The sequence below is a fragment of the Hemicordylus capensis genome, chromosome 4 (genome assembly GCF_027244095.1).
Source record: "Hemicordylus capensis ecotype Gifberg chromosome 4, rHemCap1.1.pri, whole genome shotgun sequence".
Classification (NCBI taxonomy): Eukaryota; Metazoa; Chordata; class Lepidosauria; order Squamata; family Cordylidae; genus Hemicordylus; species Hemicordylus capensis.
In genome coordinates this window covers 177,351,884-177,365,991 of record NC_069660.1, presented here as the reverse complement: position 1 = coordinate 177,365,991, position 14,108 = coordinate 177,351,884, and the positions used below count along the sequence as shown (strand labels likewise).

The 14,108-nt window shown below is 46.1% G+C and overlaps 1 protein-coding gene across 1 annotated transcript; it reads left to right on the top strand.

The window, feature by feature from the left end:
- Nucleotides 1–3,286: 3,286 nt before the first annotated feature.
- Nucleotides 3,287–7,275, top strand: THBD (thrombomodulin). The gene has a single exon (XM_053242552.1). The coding sequence runs from the start codon at nt 3,468–3,470 to the stop codon at nt 5,097–5,099; it is 1,632 nt and encodes a 543-aa protein (XP_053098527.1). The 5' UTR covers nt 3,287–3,467; the 3' UTR covers nt 5,100–7,275.
- Nucleotides 7,276–14,108: the final 6,833 nt, after the last annotated feature.

Here is a 14,108-nt window from a genome sequence, read left to right as displayed (position 1 = left end):
CCCATTCAGCCATGAAGCTCACTGGGTGACTCTGGGCCACCCACTTATATCTCAGCCTAACCTACCTCACAGGGTTGTTGTAAGGATAAACATAACCATGTACTCTGGGCTCCTTGGAGGAAGAGCGGGATAGAAATGTAAATAAACCAACCAACCAATGCTTTGTCTATTGTACCATCTTGGCTCTCACATACTGTTTTGTAAGTGTATCACATGCCCTCCACCACTTGAACGCTCCTTTGTTGACTTGCTGTTCAAAACTGGATCAAAATGAGCCATCTCATTGTTCAGCATTCTGTTTAACACCAATCCTCTTGGAGCGGAAAATTACTGTCCTGGCTGGATGCCAGTTCCCTAGAATGTTGGCTGCTAACTTGTACTTTGGGAGGAGTGCTAACTTTTCACTCTTTGGCAGTCCTTGCAGCCCCTCTGAGTCATTCCAGACCACCTTACCCTTGGGTGGGGGGATTCCTGAACTTTGAAACTCATCTCCAAGACAAGGGACACCCCATTCCCTTAACAAATTTCCACAGACTGACGGAGGCAGCTGAAAAGGGTAACCGTCTCCTCCAGGTAGCATCATATGGCATATACCATTTAATCACAGACTACTCTGAGGCATCTTGGTGGGGGGGGGATTCAACCCTTTGCCTTGCACAAGAGGGGACTGGCCGCAAATGTGACAAACCCTGAGTCTGTTGCTGCTGCAGAACAGATGGTGGTGAGGAGCATGTTGCTGTCTCAGACGGGTGTGTAATTAATTTAGCATCAGTCTCACAGTTTAGAGCTGCAGTGTTAAAAGTCAACGTGAAGGCAAGAGAGGAGCTGGATAAGATTTCATCCAGTGGTCCTTTCATGCTTCATGCAGTAATCATGCTTGTTGCAGCTAGTTACCCTGGTGTTTGGTGTGATTCATACATAATATGTGAGAAAGGGACGTGTGTATCTCCCAGCATTGGGAAGCCGCACCTGGCAGTGGTTCCTGATCATGTATCCACTCAGTGTGTTTAGAAATTCACATTTCCCTTTCATACTTCTTGACCATGACTGCTCTGTAAAACATGAATGTTAGCCAAGTGGCATACAATAATCCAGTGTTGTATGTATACTTTATGAATAATAAACTTAAGCTATTTTCCATATTGGAATTCATTATGAAATCATTGTTGCTGATCTACAATCCAGACTCTTCTTTCTGAGGGCAGTTGAAATATAGGAAAGCTCTCAGCCAGCATGGCATAGTGGTTAGAGTGGTGGACTAGGACTGGGAAGACCCTAGTTCAAATCCCCATTCAGCTATAAAGCTCACTGGGTGATTCTGGGCCAGCCACTTATCTCCCAGCCTAATCTACCTCACAGGGTTGTTGTGAGGATAAACATAACCATGTACACTGCTCTGGGCTTCTTGGAGGAAGAGTGGGATATAAATATGAATGAATGAATGAATATATATCCTCACTTCTTAACCTAATTTCACCTGCTTCAGTGGATAACCCTTTTGGCCTCAAATCATGACCAAAGCTTAATGACTCTAGTGTATGCTGTAGGGACTCCCTTCCTAGCTCTCTCTCTCCTGGTGCCTTGGTGTGGTTTTGCATTTGGCCTAGTGACCTGGAGAATCGATGCCATGTTTCTGTGCCATAGCCTGGCCTAATGGCTCTCCTGTTCCTGACGAGGAATACTCGTGGTATGCCTATTGCAGGTGAGCAAAACATACCCAGTTCCACCAGCCTTTCCCTCATGCAATGTGTCTTTTAGACAACTGAGCACTTTCATTGCTCTCCTTTAAATCCCTTTACAAAAGTTGCTCACAGTTCTATGGAGTGCTCCAGCTGGCACTTTCTCACAGCACTTTTGTGGAAGTGATTCTGCATTCCATTACTGAGCGGCAACTCTGAAGCAAACTCTACCCCTGCTTTTCTTCATAATGTAGTTACCTGTGGGCAAATATGGAATGAGCAGAAAGGTGTGTGAGGAGGAGGGATTAGAAGAGGGTTTCTACATACTCATAGCAGCGACCCCTTACCTTTGCAGGGCACATACTTCCATCCACCACCCATTCTCTGGCTGTGGAGGGTGACACACGCACACCTACCTTTGCCAATGGAGAATATCCTTGGCAGGAACGCTAGCAGGGAGGCACTAGCCCTGCCCCAAGATGAAGGCTTGATTATATTGGCAGAGGAAAGGGAGCACAGTTCATTTCTCTCAGCCAATACAACCAGCACCAAATCCCTCTCTTCCATGGTGTCATCATGGGATGAAACTGTGGGGTAGCAGCATGCCCCCTTCAATGATTGACCGACCCACAAGTGAAGAGCAGTTGAGGCCTCTATTCCTCTCGAAAGAGACTGAGGGGAGGAGAAAACATATAAATCCCCCCCTCTCCAACGGGTATGTATTTGTTCAAACGTATTGAATAGGGTTCTGGATAGCATGGAAAGATCTACCAATCCGTGTACCCTTGCAGGAGGTGGGTAGAAACTCAATTCCCACCTTCACCTCAACGAGACCGAGATTTAGCTCAGTGCTTTGAATACAAGTCGAAGGTTCAGTCCCTGTCATCTCCCAGTGAGGCTGGGAAAGATCCCTGTTTGAACTCTGGACTCAATAGAGGATTGATATCAGGCAGCATCGTATGTTTCCAATGTTGTCCAAGTCTTCCCCCGCCCCCCCAAGATTGTTGATTGGATTAGGGAGACTTCCCTTCAAATATCATCAAACATACTTTGTACTTTACTTTGCGCTATTAAGTTAGATAGACCAAAAGTTTGACTCGGTATAGGGCACCTCCATACGTTCAACAAACGGTTTCCCTTGCATCATGCTTAGGGAAGAACAGACGCTTGCGTGCACCATTTGAGCTTTCCGTCTGCAGAGCCAAATGTCTGGCGCTCAGCAGCTCTCCACCCCTGCTTGGAAACCTCTAGCTGCGTTTTCTAAATTGCATTCTCGCTTTAACGAACAAGTGTAAGTGGCGGGGGGGGGGAGGGATGAACGCCCCGCCCGGAGGGGATTACATCACACACACAGCAAGCTGATGGAAAGCCAACGTGTGCTAGGAAAACAAGCGGCTTTTTCGGTCGTCCTACTGGCTGCCTGCCCTGGGCTCGCCCTAGGGCTCAGAAACTCCTTCCAAACTTGAAGGCGAGGAAGGCACCGCACGGCGGAGGCTACGGCGCACGTGTCTGCGGCTGGCAGGGTTTCCGCCTGGTTCCCCACCCGAGGAAGAGTCGGGTGGGGACGTCGTCAACTCCGTGTCCCCTAGACTGCGGGGAGGAGGGCGGGGCTCACTGTTCAGGCAGGGAGCTGCCTTTCCTTTTCTCCCCTCAGCCCGCCAAGAGTCACGCCTTTTCCTTTCCTTTCTTTTTTGGCGAGCGCCTCCTCGCTCTGGGGAGGGTCTCCTCCCCACCGGGCGGCGCTTCCCTTCCCTTTCCCCGAATCACCGCATATGGAGGGCGTTATAAATGCTGCACAGGTCCCGAAAGAGAGAAGCTAGTCGGGCGGCAGCAGCAGCACCCGCGTTCTTCCGCTCGGATCCGTCCGTTTCCTTCCAGTTGCCTGCGAAAATGCGGCCCCTGAGGCTGCTCTTGGTGGCGCTGGCGCTGGCCGGCCGAAGGGTGGCTCTAGCGGCACTATCGCCACCCGCGACCCCTTTAGGCGCGCAGTGCGTGGGCTCCTCCTGCTTCAGTTTGTTCTGGGCGGCGCGGAGCTTCTCCGAGGCCGGGGACGTGTGCGCGGGAGGTGGAGGACACCTCATGTCGGTGCGCTCGACGGTAGAGGCCGAGGCGATTGCGCTGCTGCTGCGCGGCCAGTCGGGCAGCGCCTGGCTGGGCTTGCGCCTGCCCGCAAATGTTTCCGCCGAGCCCGCTAAGCCGCTGCGCGGCTTTCACTGGGTGGCGGGCGACGAAGACACGGACTACAGCAACTGGACCGGCCACCACGCGGCGGCAGGCGTTCGCGGCCCCAGATGCGTCGTGGTGACCCACCAGCTGAGCTGGGAAGAGCGCGCCTGCGACGCCTCTGCCGAAGGGCTGCTTTGCGAGTACAGTTATCCGGGAGGCGCCTGCGCACCGCTCAGCCTGCCGCAAGGGGCGTCCGTCTCCTACCTCACCCCCTTCGGAGCGCGGGACGGAGACCTCGTGGCCTTGCCCCCGGGCACGACCGCCGAGGTGCTGAGTCTGGGTGCCAGCCTGGAGTGCAGAGCGCGCGGCCCCGATGGCCTCTTGCGATGGAGCTCTCCTCTGGCGGGCGCCTGGAACTGCGAGCTGCAAAACGGGGGCTGTGAGGAGCAGTGTGCTTGGGACGACCAGAAGAGACCTTTCTGCACCTGCTCGGAAGGCAAGACGTTGGCGGCGGAGGATAAACGCACCTGCGTCTCTCCGTGTGACGTTGTGCAATGCCAGCAATTTTGCATAGGCCTAGGCGTCTGCATGTGCGAGGCGGGGTATGAGCTAGATGTGGATGGCAAGAGCTGTAAGGACATTGATGACTGTAAAGTAAATACTGGTCTCTGTCCACAGCTGTGTGTCAACACCATGGGGGGCTTCGAGTGCAAATGCTCACCAGAATATGAATTAGTGATGGACAAATGCATCGAACGGGAAATGAACCAGAATTGCTTTGACAGTCAATGTGAACATGATTGTGTTCCTCTAAAAGAAGGCTATACTTGCAGCTGCCGAGATGGATTTATTCCAGATCCCAAATCTCCTCATAAGTGTCTTATGTTTTGTAACAAGTCTCAGTGCCCAGCAAAATGTGATCCACACTCAGGGACTGACTGTGATTGTCCAGATGGATTCATCTTGGAGGAGAAAGATGAGGCAAATGTTTGCTCAGACATAAATGAGTGTGACTCTGGTGAATGTGGTAAACTGGAATGCATAAACACACCAGGCAGCTATAAATGCAGATGTTCCAATGGGTCCATTGTTGAAGACCTGGAATCTTGTAAAGGACCTGGAACTGAATCTTACCCCAAAACATCCGTTTCCACTTCTGTCCCTCCAAAGCATGGCAGCAGCTCAGAGATGTTGGTTGCAATCAGAATTAGTACCATGTCTGTGCTAGTGGTCTTAGGAGCCATTCTATGGTAGTTGCTGAAGAAACCACAGTGCAGACAGACTACAATGGATTACAAATGTCAACAAACTGAGACTGGTGTGGTGCTGCAGCCTGTTAGCCCAAGTAGTGCCTCTTTCAAACAGAACATGTAGGAGATGTTCTCCTTGGAGAGAAAGAAGTGTGTGTGTGTAACTTATTTTTTTAAAGCTAGATAGACAAGCTTAGAAATTTTAGAAATGTCTGTATGCAGACATGATCATGCACAAACTATTTTATTTATGGTTGCCTGCAAGAACGCTGGAGTGGAGACATTTTAGAAAACTTTCTCGACTGCCTGAGCATTGCTAATTCTCATACACTGAGAACAGAGTGTTCAGCTCTGAACGTTTTGTGGCTCACAAACCAAGAAAAAAATCTGCAATGGAATAGAGCTTGGATATTTTCTAGGACTTCAGCTCTAGCACCTTTTTCTTCAGATGCAGTATTAGTGATTTATTCTTTTTACTGACCATGATACTGTCAGTGTTCTTAAAACTAAAGATGAACTTGAAAAGCTGGTTCTAAACATGACTCGGAAACTTGTCATGAGCAAAATGTTTTGCATTATCTTCTATAGTTCTCTTCTTGCTAACCTTGTCTGTTCTCAATTTCATGTACCTGCCCTATTTTCTTTCTGCTTCATGTATCTGATGAAGAAAGCAGTTGTCTGCAAAAGCTCATGTTAAGTCAACCACTAAGATACACACCACCCACTGGGAAGTTCCCCTGTGCCAATACCACTGAAGATGGAAACTCTGCAAGAGCATTGCTATTTGCTATGTTCTTTGTGCACATTCCACTTTCTAAAAAGATGATGATGTGCAAGAGATCTTCCTGATGGGTTATACAACATGTCTGTATGGTGCCAGTGCAGTTTGGTATTCTTTTTGCTCCAGACTACACAATTGTTTTACAACAGGGGTTGTGCTTCTTCCTTTGTCATTCCTATGAAAACTGTACTTTTCCTTCTCTCTTTCTACTGTGGAGTTCTTGAATATTCTCACAACAGTTGTGCTGGATCTCTGTTTCTAGACACACTTCAGAGTGTTGGGTTAATAAATACCTTTTAAAGCTCAAATTGCTTGGAACCCAGGTACCTTGAGGGCCACCTCCCCCGGCACACCGAGCTACTTTCTGCTTAGTTCTTTTCCATGTCTTTGGGATTGAGGCACGTCGTCACTGGGGACAGGGCCTTTTCAGTTGTGGTGCCCTCATTTTGGAATGCTTGCCTGACAATTTGATGTATTTTTACCACCTTGTAAGGAACTTCTTATATGTTATCTTTCGACCTATAGAGAATATAGTTTTATATTAATGTTCTGTTGCTTGTTGGGTATCTTAGTGATTTTAACAAGTTTGTAATGCAGTTTTATAGTTTTTAATTGTGAATGCCACTATAGGGAGTATCTTATTAAATTCTCCATAATACATAAACAAAATGCATTCTGTTAGATTTTAAAAAAAGAAAAGGTTGGCTCCTAAATCATGAGGTCTGTACCTGTTGGCATCTAGACATTTTTGTTTAGCTAAATTAGATTCTTTAGGCCTGATTTGCTGTCTTCTGTAGGTGTAATCCTACTCTTTACTCTCCTTTTGAAAAATGTGTGATGATTTCTGTAGAAGCAGGATCATTATCTGTTTTTCAGTATTGTGTTTTGGAAATCTGGAAAACAATGTTTTCTTGTCCTCATCTGAGAAGTTTTTAAAAAGATGTTTATTGTAAAACACATTTTACAACCTGTTGAAGTCAACAGTATAAAATAACTTGGATCTCAAACTACAGTGTAGCCAAAGTTAAACATACTATACTTAAGTTACACTAGTTTGAATGGGAGAGTTAAAAGGACACTGCATAGCAGCATCTGTGGAGTAAGCTGCAGTTGTAGTTTCTTTCCTGTGTGCTTCTTGTGATCCCAGTGCAGCAGTCCCTTTTAGGAAATGAGCAAGTGGGTGTTGCCAAAGTTTTGTTGAACACAATAAAGCTGTTGATTTTGTTAAAACAGCCCTGACTGAACACCCCCTGTATTTTTTATAGGACTGATAACTTTCATCAGCTATCTTGTAAACACTGAATACTTCTAAGTATCTATGAGAAATGTTACCCAGAAAGTTACTGTGTCATCGTGTGTATAGATAATAAAATCAACTTGTTGATTATGAAGTTTGAAATATGTTTTACAGAAAAATCTCTTGCCTTTCAGTATGGAGAGCATTTTGAATAGCAAGCTAGTTAATTTACCTGCTGACTCAAGGAACTGCCAGGTCTTCAACAAATCTTTAAGGACAGCTCTAGCTTCTCAACAAATCTTTTCAATAGCTTTAAAAACTGCTGTTGGGTTATACCCAGATTATAATGAATAATATAACTAAGATCAAGATAACAACATATAGAAATGTATCTTTGATTTTTTTAAAGAAACAACACAAAATGATCTGTGCAGTTTTCTATAAATGCTAGTCCTAACAGACATGGTAGCTACTTCTCCTGTCTTTCCCACCACGGGAGTTTTACACCTGGGTTAATTCTCATGGATTGTATGATGTTTGCCCTATGTCTTGTGTTTGAGGTCAAACCACAAGTGATAATTGAGATCCATGAATGGATCACCCTATTTCTTTATTGAGTTAACGCAGTAGCAGAAGTCTCTGAACTTGATCAGAGATGTGGCACTGGGCAGGGGGTGTATCCATTTCCCTTCATCTCATTTCCATATTTAAATCCTCTTCCCTGCATTTGTTTTGTTTGTTTTTTTAAAGTCAGGCAATCTGCTTATGGATCTCCTATGTTCCCTGTGGTTTGGCCCTGCCCCTGCCAAACCTATATTGGAGTTGTAGCACTTCAGACTGCCAGTGGGAGCTACATTACTGAATGCTTTTCTATATTTGTTCTTATAAGGAAATTCATGGAGGACAGGTCTATCAGTGTCTACTAGTCTGAGGGCTACAGCCACCTCCAGGCTCAGAGGCAAGATGCATCTAAATAATGAGCAGGAGAGAAGGCATGCCCTCACCTCTTGCCTGTGGGCTTCTCAGAGTGATCTGGTGGGCCACTGTGTGAAGCAGGATGCTGGACTAGATAGGCTTTGTACCTGATCCAGCAGGGCTGTTGTTACTTTCTTTCGATAGTATTGACCATAGTATCCTTCTGGAATGTCTGAGGCAATTGAGGGTGGGAGGCACTGCTTTGCATTGGTTCCGCTCCTATCTCACGGGCAGATTCTAGATGGTGACCCTTGGGGACTGTTGTTCTTCCAAATCTGAACTTTTGTATGGTGTCCCTTAGGGCTCCATATTGTCTCCGATGTTGTTTAACATCTACAGGTGAAACTCGGAAAATTAGAATATCGTGCAAAAGTCCATTAATTTCAGTAATGCAAATTAAAAGGTGAAACTGATATATGAGACAGACGCATTACATGCAAAGCGAGATAAGTCAAGCCTTAATTTGTTATAATTGTGATGATCATGGCGTACAGCTCATGAAAACCCCAAATCCACAATCCCAGAAAATTAGAATATTACATGGAACCAAGAAGACAAGGATTGTAGAATAGAACAATATCGGACCTCTGAAAAGTATAAGCATGCATATGTATTCAGTACTTGGTTTGGGCCCCTTTTGCAGCAATTACTGCCTCAATGCGGCGTGGCATGGATGCTATCAGCCTGTGGCACTGATGAGGTGTTATGGAAGACCAGGATGCTTCATTAGCGGCCTCCAGCTCTTCTGCATTGTTTTTCTTCTCATGTCTCTCATCCTTCTCTTGGCAATGCCCCATAGATTCTCTATGAGGTCAGGTCAGGCGAGTTTGCTGGCCAATCAAGCACAGTACACTGTATACTTTTCAGAGGTCCGATATTGTTCTATTCTTCAATCCTTGTCTTCTTGGTTCCATGTAATATTCTAATTTTCTGGGATTGTGGATTTGAGGTTTTCATGAGCTGTACGTCATGATCATCACAATTATAACAAATTAAGGCTTGACTTATCTCGCTTTGCATGTAATGCGTCTGTCTCATATCAGTTTCACCTTTTAATTTGCATTACTGAAATTAATGGACTTTTGCACGATATTCTAATTTTCCGAGTTTCACCTGTACATGAAACCACTGGGAGAGATCATCAGGGGATTTGGTGCATGGTGTTAGCAATATGCTGATGACACCCAAATCTATTTCTCCATGTCAACATCACCAGGAGAAGGCATAACCTCCCTAAATGCCTGCCTGGAGGCAGTAATGGGCTGGATGAGGGATAACAAACTGAGGCTAAATCCAGATAAGATGGAGGTACTTATTGTGCGGGTCAAAACTCGGGAGATGATTTTGATCTGCTGGTTCTGGATGCAGTCATGCTCCCCTGGAAGGAACAGGTATGCAGTCTGGGGGTGCTTCTGGATCTGAACCTCTCCCTGGTGTCCCAGGTTGAGGCAGTGGCCAGAGTGCTTTTTATCAGCTTTGGCTGATATGCCAGCTGCGTCCATTTCTTGAGATGAATGACCTCAAAACAGTGGTACATATGCTGGTAACCTTTTAGGCTGGATTACTACTATGCGCTCTATATGGGGCTGACTTTGTACGTAATCTGGAAACTGCAGTTGGTTCAGAATGCAGCAGCCAGATTGGTCTCTGGGTCATCTAGGAGAGACCATATTACTCCTGTGTTGAAAGAATTGCTGCTGATACGTTTCTGAGCAAATTACAAGGTGCTGGTCATTACTTATAAAGCCCTAAACAGCTTAGGCCCTTTAAGAGAACGTCTTCTTCGCCATGAGCCCAACTGCTCGCTAAGATCATCTGGAGAGGTTCTCCTGTGGCTGCGGCCAACTTGTCTAGCGTAGTGGCTACTTGGGAACGGGCCATTAGCGGTTGCAGCCCCTGGACATTGGAATGTGCTCCCTGTTGAAATAAGAGCCTCTCCATCTCTGGCAACTTTTAAAAAGGCATTGAAGGCACATTTATTCACCCAGGCTTTTAATTAGATTTATAGTTTTAAATAATTTTAATACTGGGTTTTAAATGTTTTTAACTTTTTAAAATGATTTTAATTGTTAATTGATTTAATGTTTTAAATGATTTTAATTGAGATGCAAGTTTGGGGCGGTCTAGAAATATTTTAAATAAATAAAATAAAATAATTCCCTGCCTGTAGAAACCTTGCATATCAGGGAGAAGTGCTCTAGCCTAACATTCTTCCTGGCAGCTAGTTTTCAGCTAGTTTTCTACATGGAGGGATTTTTTTTTTAATATATAGAGGAATTTTCAGACATGTTAGTCCTCACTTGCAGGATCAAATTACATGTTATTTTAACTGCGTAATTTGTGCTTCTGTATCTTAAAAATTTTAAATGGCTACTGGGGGGGATGAGATTGGGATTGTAATGCATGAAGAGGGAGTATTTAAACCTTTCACTACATACCATGATCTCAATAAAAACCAACACCTCAATTGCTGTTAGCCAGGAGAGAAGATTCCCTTGGTGTAAAACTGTGGTGTTCTTTGAACTGGACCTGAGGTCTGGTCCTCTCCCAGGGGGAGGGGGAGTTCCAAAATGTCCCTCTTGGGGCCTAGTGTGGATGGTGCTGTGGCACCTGTGCTGCTGCTGGGCGGACAAGTGCACAAGACTTATGAACATAAGAAGAGTCCTGCTGAATCAGGCCCAAGGCCCATCTAGTCCAGCATCCTGTTTCACACAGTGGCTTACCAGATGTCTCTGGGGAGCCCATAGGCAAGAGGTATGTGCATGCCTTCTGTTGCTCCCCTGCAACTGGTATCCATTGAGAGACCCGTCCACCATGAATATGTCTAAGCCCCTTTTAAAGACATCCAAGCTGGTGGCCATCATCCAGTGTAACCAATGGGAGTTCTTCTTCTTCTTTCTTAATCTTCATCATCATCATCATCATCATCATCATTCGATTTCTATACCACCCTTCCAAAAGTGGCTCAGGGCAATTTACACGGAAATAACAAATAAATCAGATGGAACTCTGTCCCCAAAGGACTCACAATCTAAAAAGAAATGTAAGACAGACACCAGCAACAGTCACTGGAAGTACTGTGCTGGGGGTAGATAGGGCCAGTTATTCTTCCCCTGCTAAATAAAGAGAATCACCACGTTAAAAGGTGCCTCTTTGCCAAGTTAGCAAGGGAGTCCTTGCTAACTTGCTAACTTCCTACTTAGGAGTAGGAAGTCCTTCTCATATATTAAAAAGAAAATAATGACTGGATGGGTCAACTTAAGAGAGTGGAGGTGAGGTGTGTCATGATTGAAAACATGGTTAGCTGATTTGGGAGCTGATATATTGATATCTTGTGTTGTTTACATTACATTATGTGACCTTGCATATTCACTATCTGTTAAAGTGAATTTTTAAAAATGTGAACAGAGAGCGGTAACCCATCTGTGAGATGTGGTGAGGCAATCGCCTCATGCAGTGGGTTCAGGGGTGTGTTGGCAGGAGACGCTGCCAACCTGTCCCCAGCCACCATTTCTAGTGCCCACTGCCACAAATGCCATCTCAGCTTTTGGGGCTGCTGCCCCCTCTCAGCCCTCTAGTCAGCTATCCCCCTCTACTCTCACCCCCACCCCACTGTGGCTTGTCTTTGCTTTTTAACCCTATGGCGGTGTGCTAGCCACACCCCTCACTCTCCTCTGCGCTCCTCCTTTGCGCCTACCTCTTGCTCCAGATTTTGAAAAGCCAAGCCAGTGAAGAGAGTAAAAACAGGACATGTTTTCAGCCAGTAGAGATGCTCCAGGCCAGCACTCTACTCTTCAGCTCAAACTCTGCTCTACCCTTCCTTCCTCCATTCCCTTCACTGGCTTGGCTTTTCAAAAGCCAGAGCAGAAACAGAGGCAGGGGATGGAGGTGGCAAAAGAAGTGGCTCGTGTTGGGTAAGGTAAGTGTGCTGAGAAAGGAACATAAGAACAGCCCTGCTGGATCAGGCCCAAGGCCTATCTCACACAGTGGCCCACCAGATGCCTCTGGGCAGCCCACAGGCAAGAGGTATATGCATGCCTTCTCTCCTGCTGTTGCTCCCCTGCAACTGGTATTGAGAGGCATCTTGCCTCTGAGGCTCACAGGCACCAGTCTGGTAGCCATTGATAGACCTGTCCTCTTTGAATTTGTCTAGGCCCCTTTTAAAGCCATCCAAGCTGGTAGCCATCAAGGAATTCCATAGTTTATGTGCTGTGTGAAAAAGTACTTCCGTTTGTCATTCCTAAATTTCCCAACCTTCAGTTTCATGGGGTGACCACTGGTTCTAGTGGGGTGTGTGTGTGTGTGTGTGTGTGTGTGTGTGTGTGTGTGTGAGAGAGAGAGAGAGAGAGAGAGAGAGAAATTTCTCTCTGTCCACTCACTCCACTCCATGCATAATTTTATACACCTCGATCATGTTTCCCCTTAGTCGCCTCTTTTCCAAGGTAAAGAGCCCCAGATGCTGTCACCTAGCTTCATAAGGAAGGTGCTCCAGGCCCCTGATCATTTTGGTTGCCCTCTATGGCCGGGGCATCTGCCAGCCTGCCTTGATCCATCTCCCATGCGGCAGTGTGGGGGGTGGGGGACAACTGACTCAGTGTGGGCTGCGCCTGTCTGCCTCTGCGGCTGCTTCTGCCCCAGCTTACTCCCCCGGCGTGCCTGCTCCGGTGACATGCCAGAACAATACTCTTCCACATGCTCTGATCTTTGGCAAGGGTGGGATAGAGCAAGCTGGGCACAAAGTGTCAGCATAGAGGGAACACTTTTTAAAAAATGAGAACTTTAAAAAATAACAAGTGCCATGGTTCAACCCATGGCTGTCGAACACGCAGTTTCAATCCTAATGCCCTCTTTCCCAATCTCAGACCTGTTAGTAAAAGGTGGCCCCATATACTATAGTCGCACAGTCATATACATCCCTTGATTGTTGATTATTTCACATGAGTCCTCTGAAGACTGGAGGAAGTGGTCTACTAGCAGCTCTGAGCTGCACACACACACAGTGGGTGTTTTCGGGCCCCGGGTGCTTTCAAGCAGCCTGTCTGAGCCACGCAACACCAAAGAGGACAAACAGTGAGGCAGGGCAAGTTGCCTGCTGGCAACCAGTCTGGAGGCAGAGTGGCTGGCACTGTGGACATGACCCCCTGCCCTGCTGCCTTGGGTACCAAGTTGTGCCTACCACCTCCTCTGACTTAGTAAAGGAAGGTATGAGATTTCCTTTTTAACACCCCCCCCCCGCCCCGTATCTTTATGGAATGGCTTGTCACAGGGCTTTTATACTGGGCAGGGTGGGAAGGCTCAGTAGGTCTAATTTGAAGTGGATTGGTCAATCTGTTGTGTGTTTTAATAATTTTTTGATTTTTTTAAAAAAATTAAAGACCTATAAGTAGCTTAAAAACACACACCAACAAAAACCCCTGCCCCCCTCCACAATCTCCATTGCTAAGTCTAGTAACTTTGCCCAGTGTCCATTGGCTGGCTCTTAGATTCAAAGAAAATTTGTCAAGGCTTGTAATAGAGATTGGGTAGACCAACTTATTTTTGAAAGAGATCCCCTCCAGGGTCATCCTAGCATTTCTGATCAATGTTGGATTCCCAAATGTATTGATGGCGTTGTGCTTGCTCAGACCTGTGTTCATTAAACCCATGTGTACCTAGCTGCACATCTTTGGCTAGGGGACACCAGCTCAGCTTTTCAGGGGGGATTTGAACCTGGAGGAATGACTTTCACACTGGGGATTTATTTCTGTTCTGCAACAAACTCTACTAGCCAGGAAAGCAGGCCACTATCCATCCTGTAGATGAGCTAAGGTTGATGAGTACCAAACCAGCAACTATGAATACATTTTGGATCAGTTCTGGACTGCATAGTACTGCCTCAGAGTACTCAGAGGGGCAAATAAGAAAGAGAGTATTACTGTTCAAAGAAAGGATTCGGCTTTATTTAAAGAACACGCAGATTGGGTACTGGTTGCAGTAGCCAGATTGAAAGCTGTGTGTTCTGGGAGAGAGGAGGTGAAGTG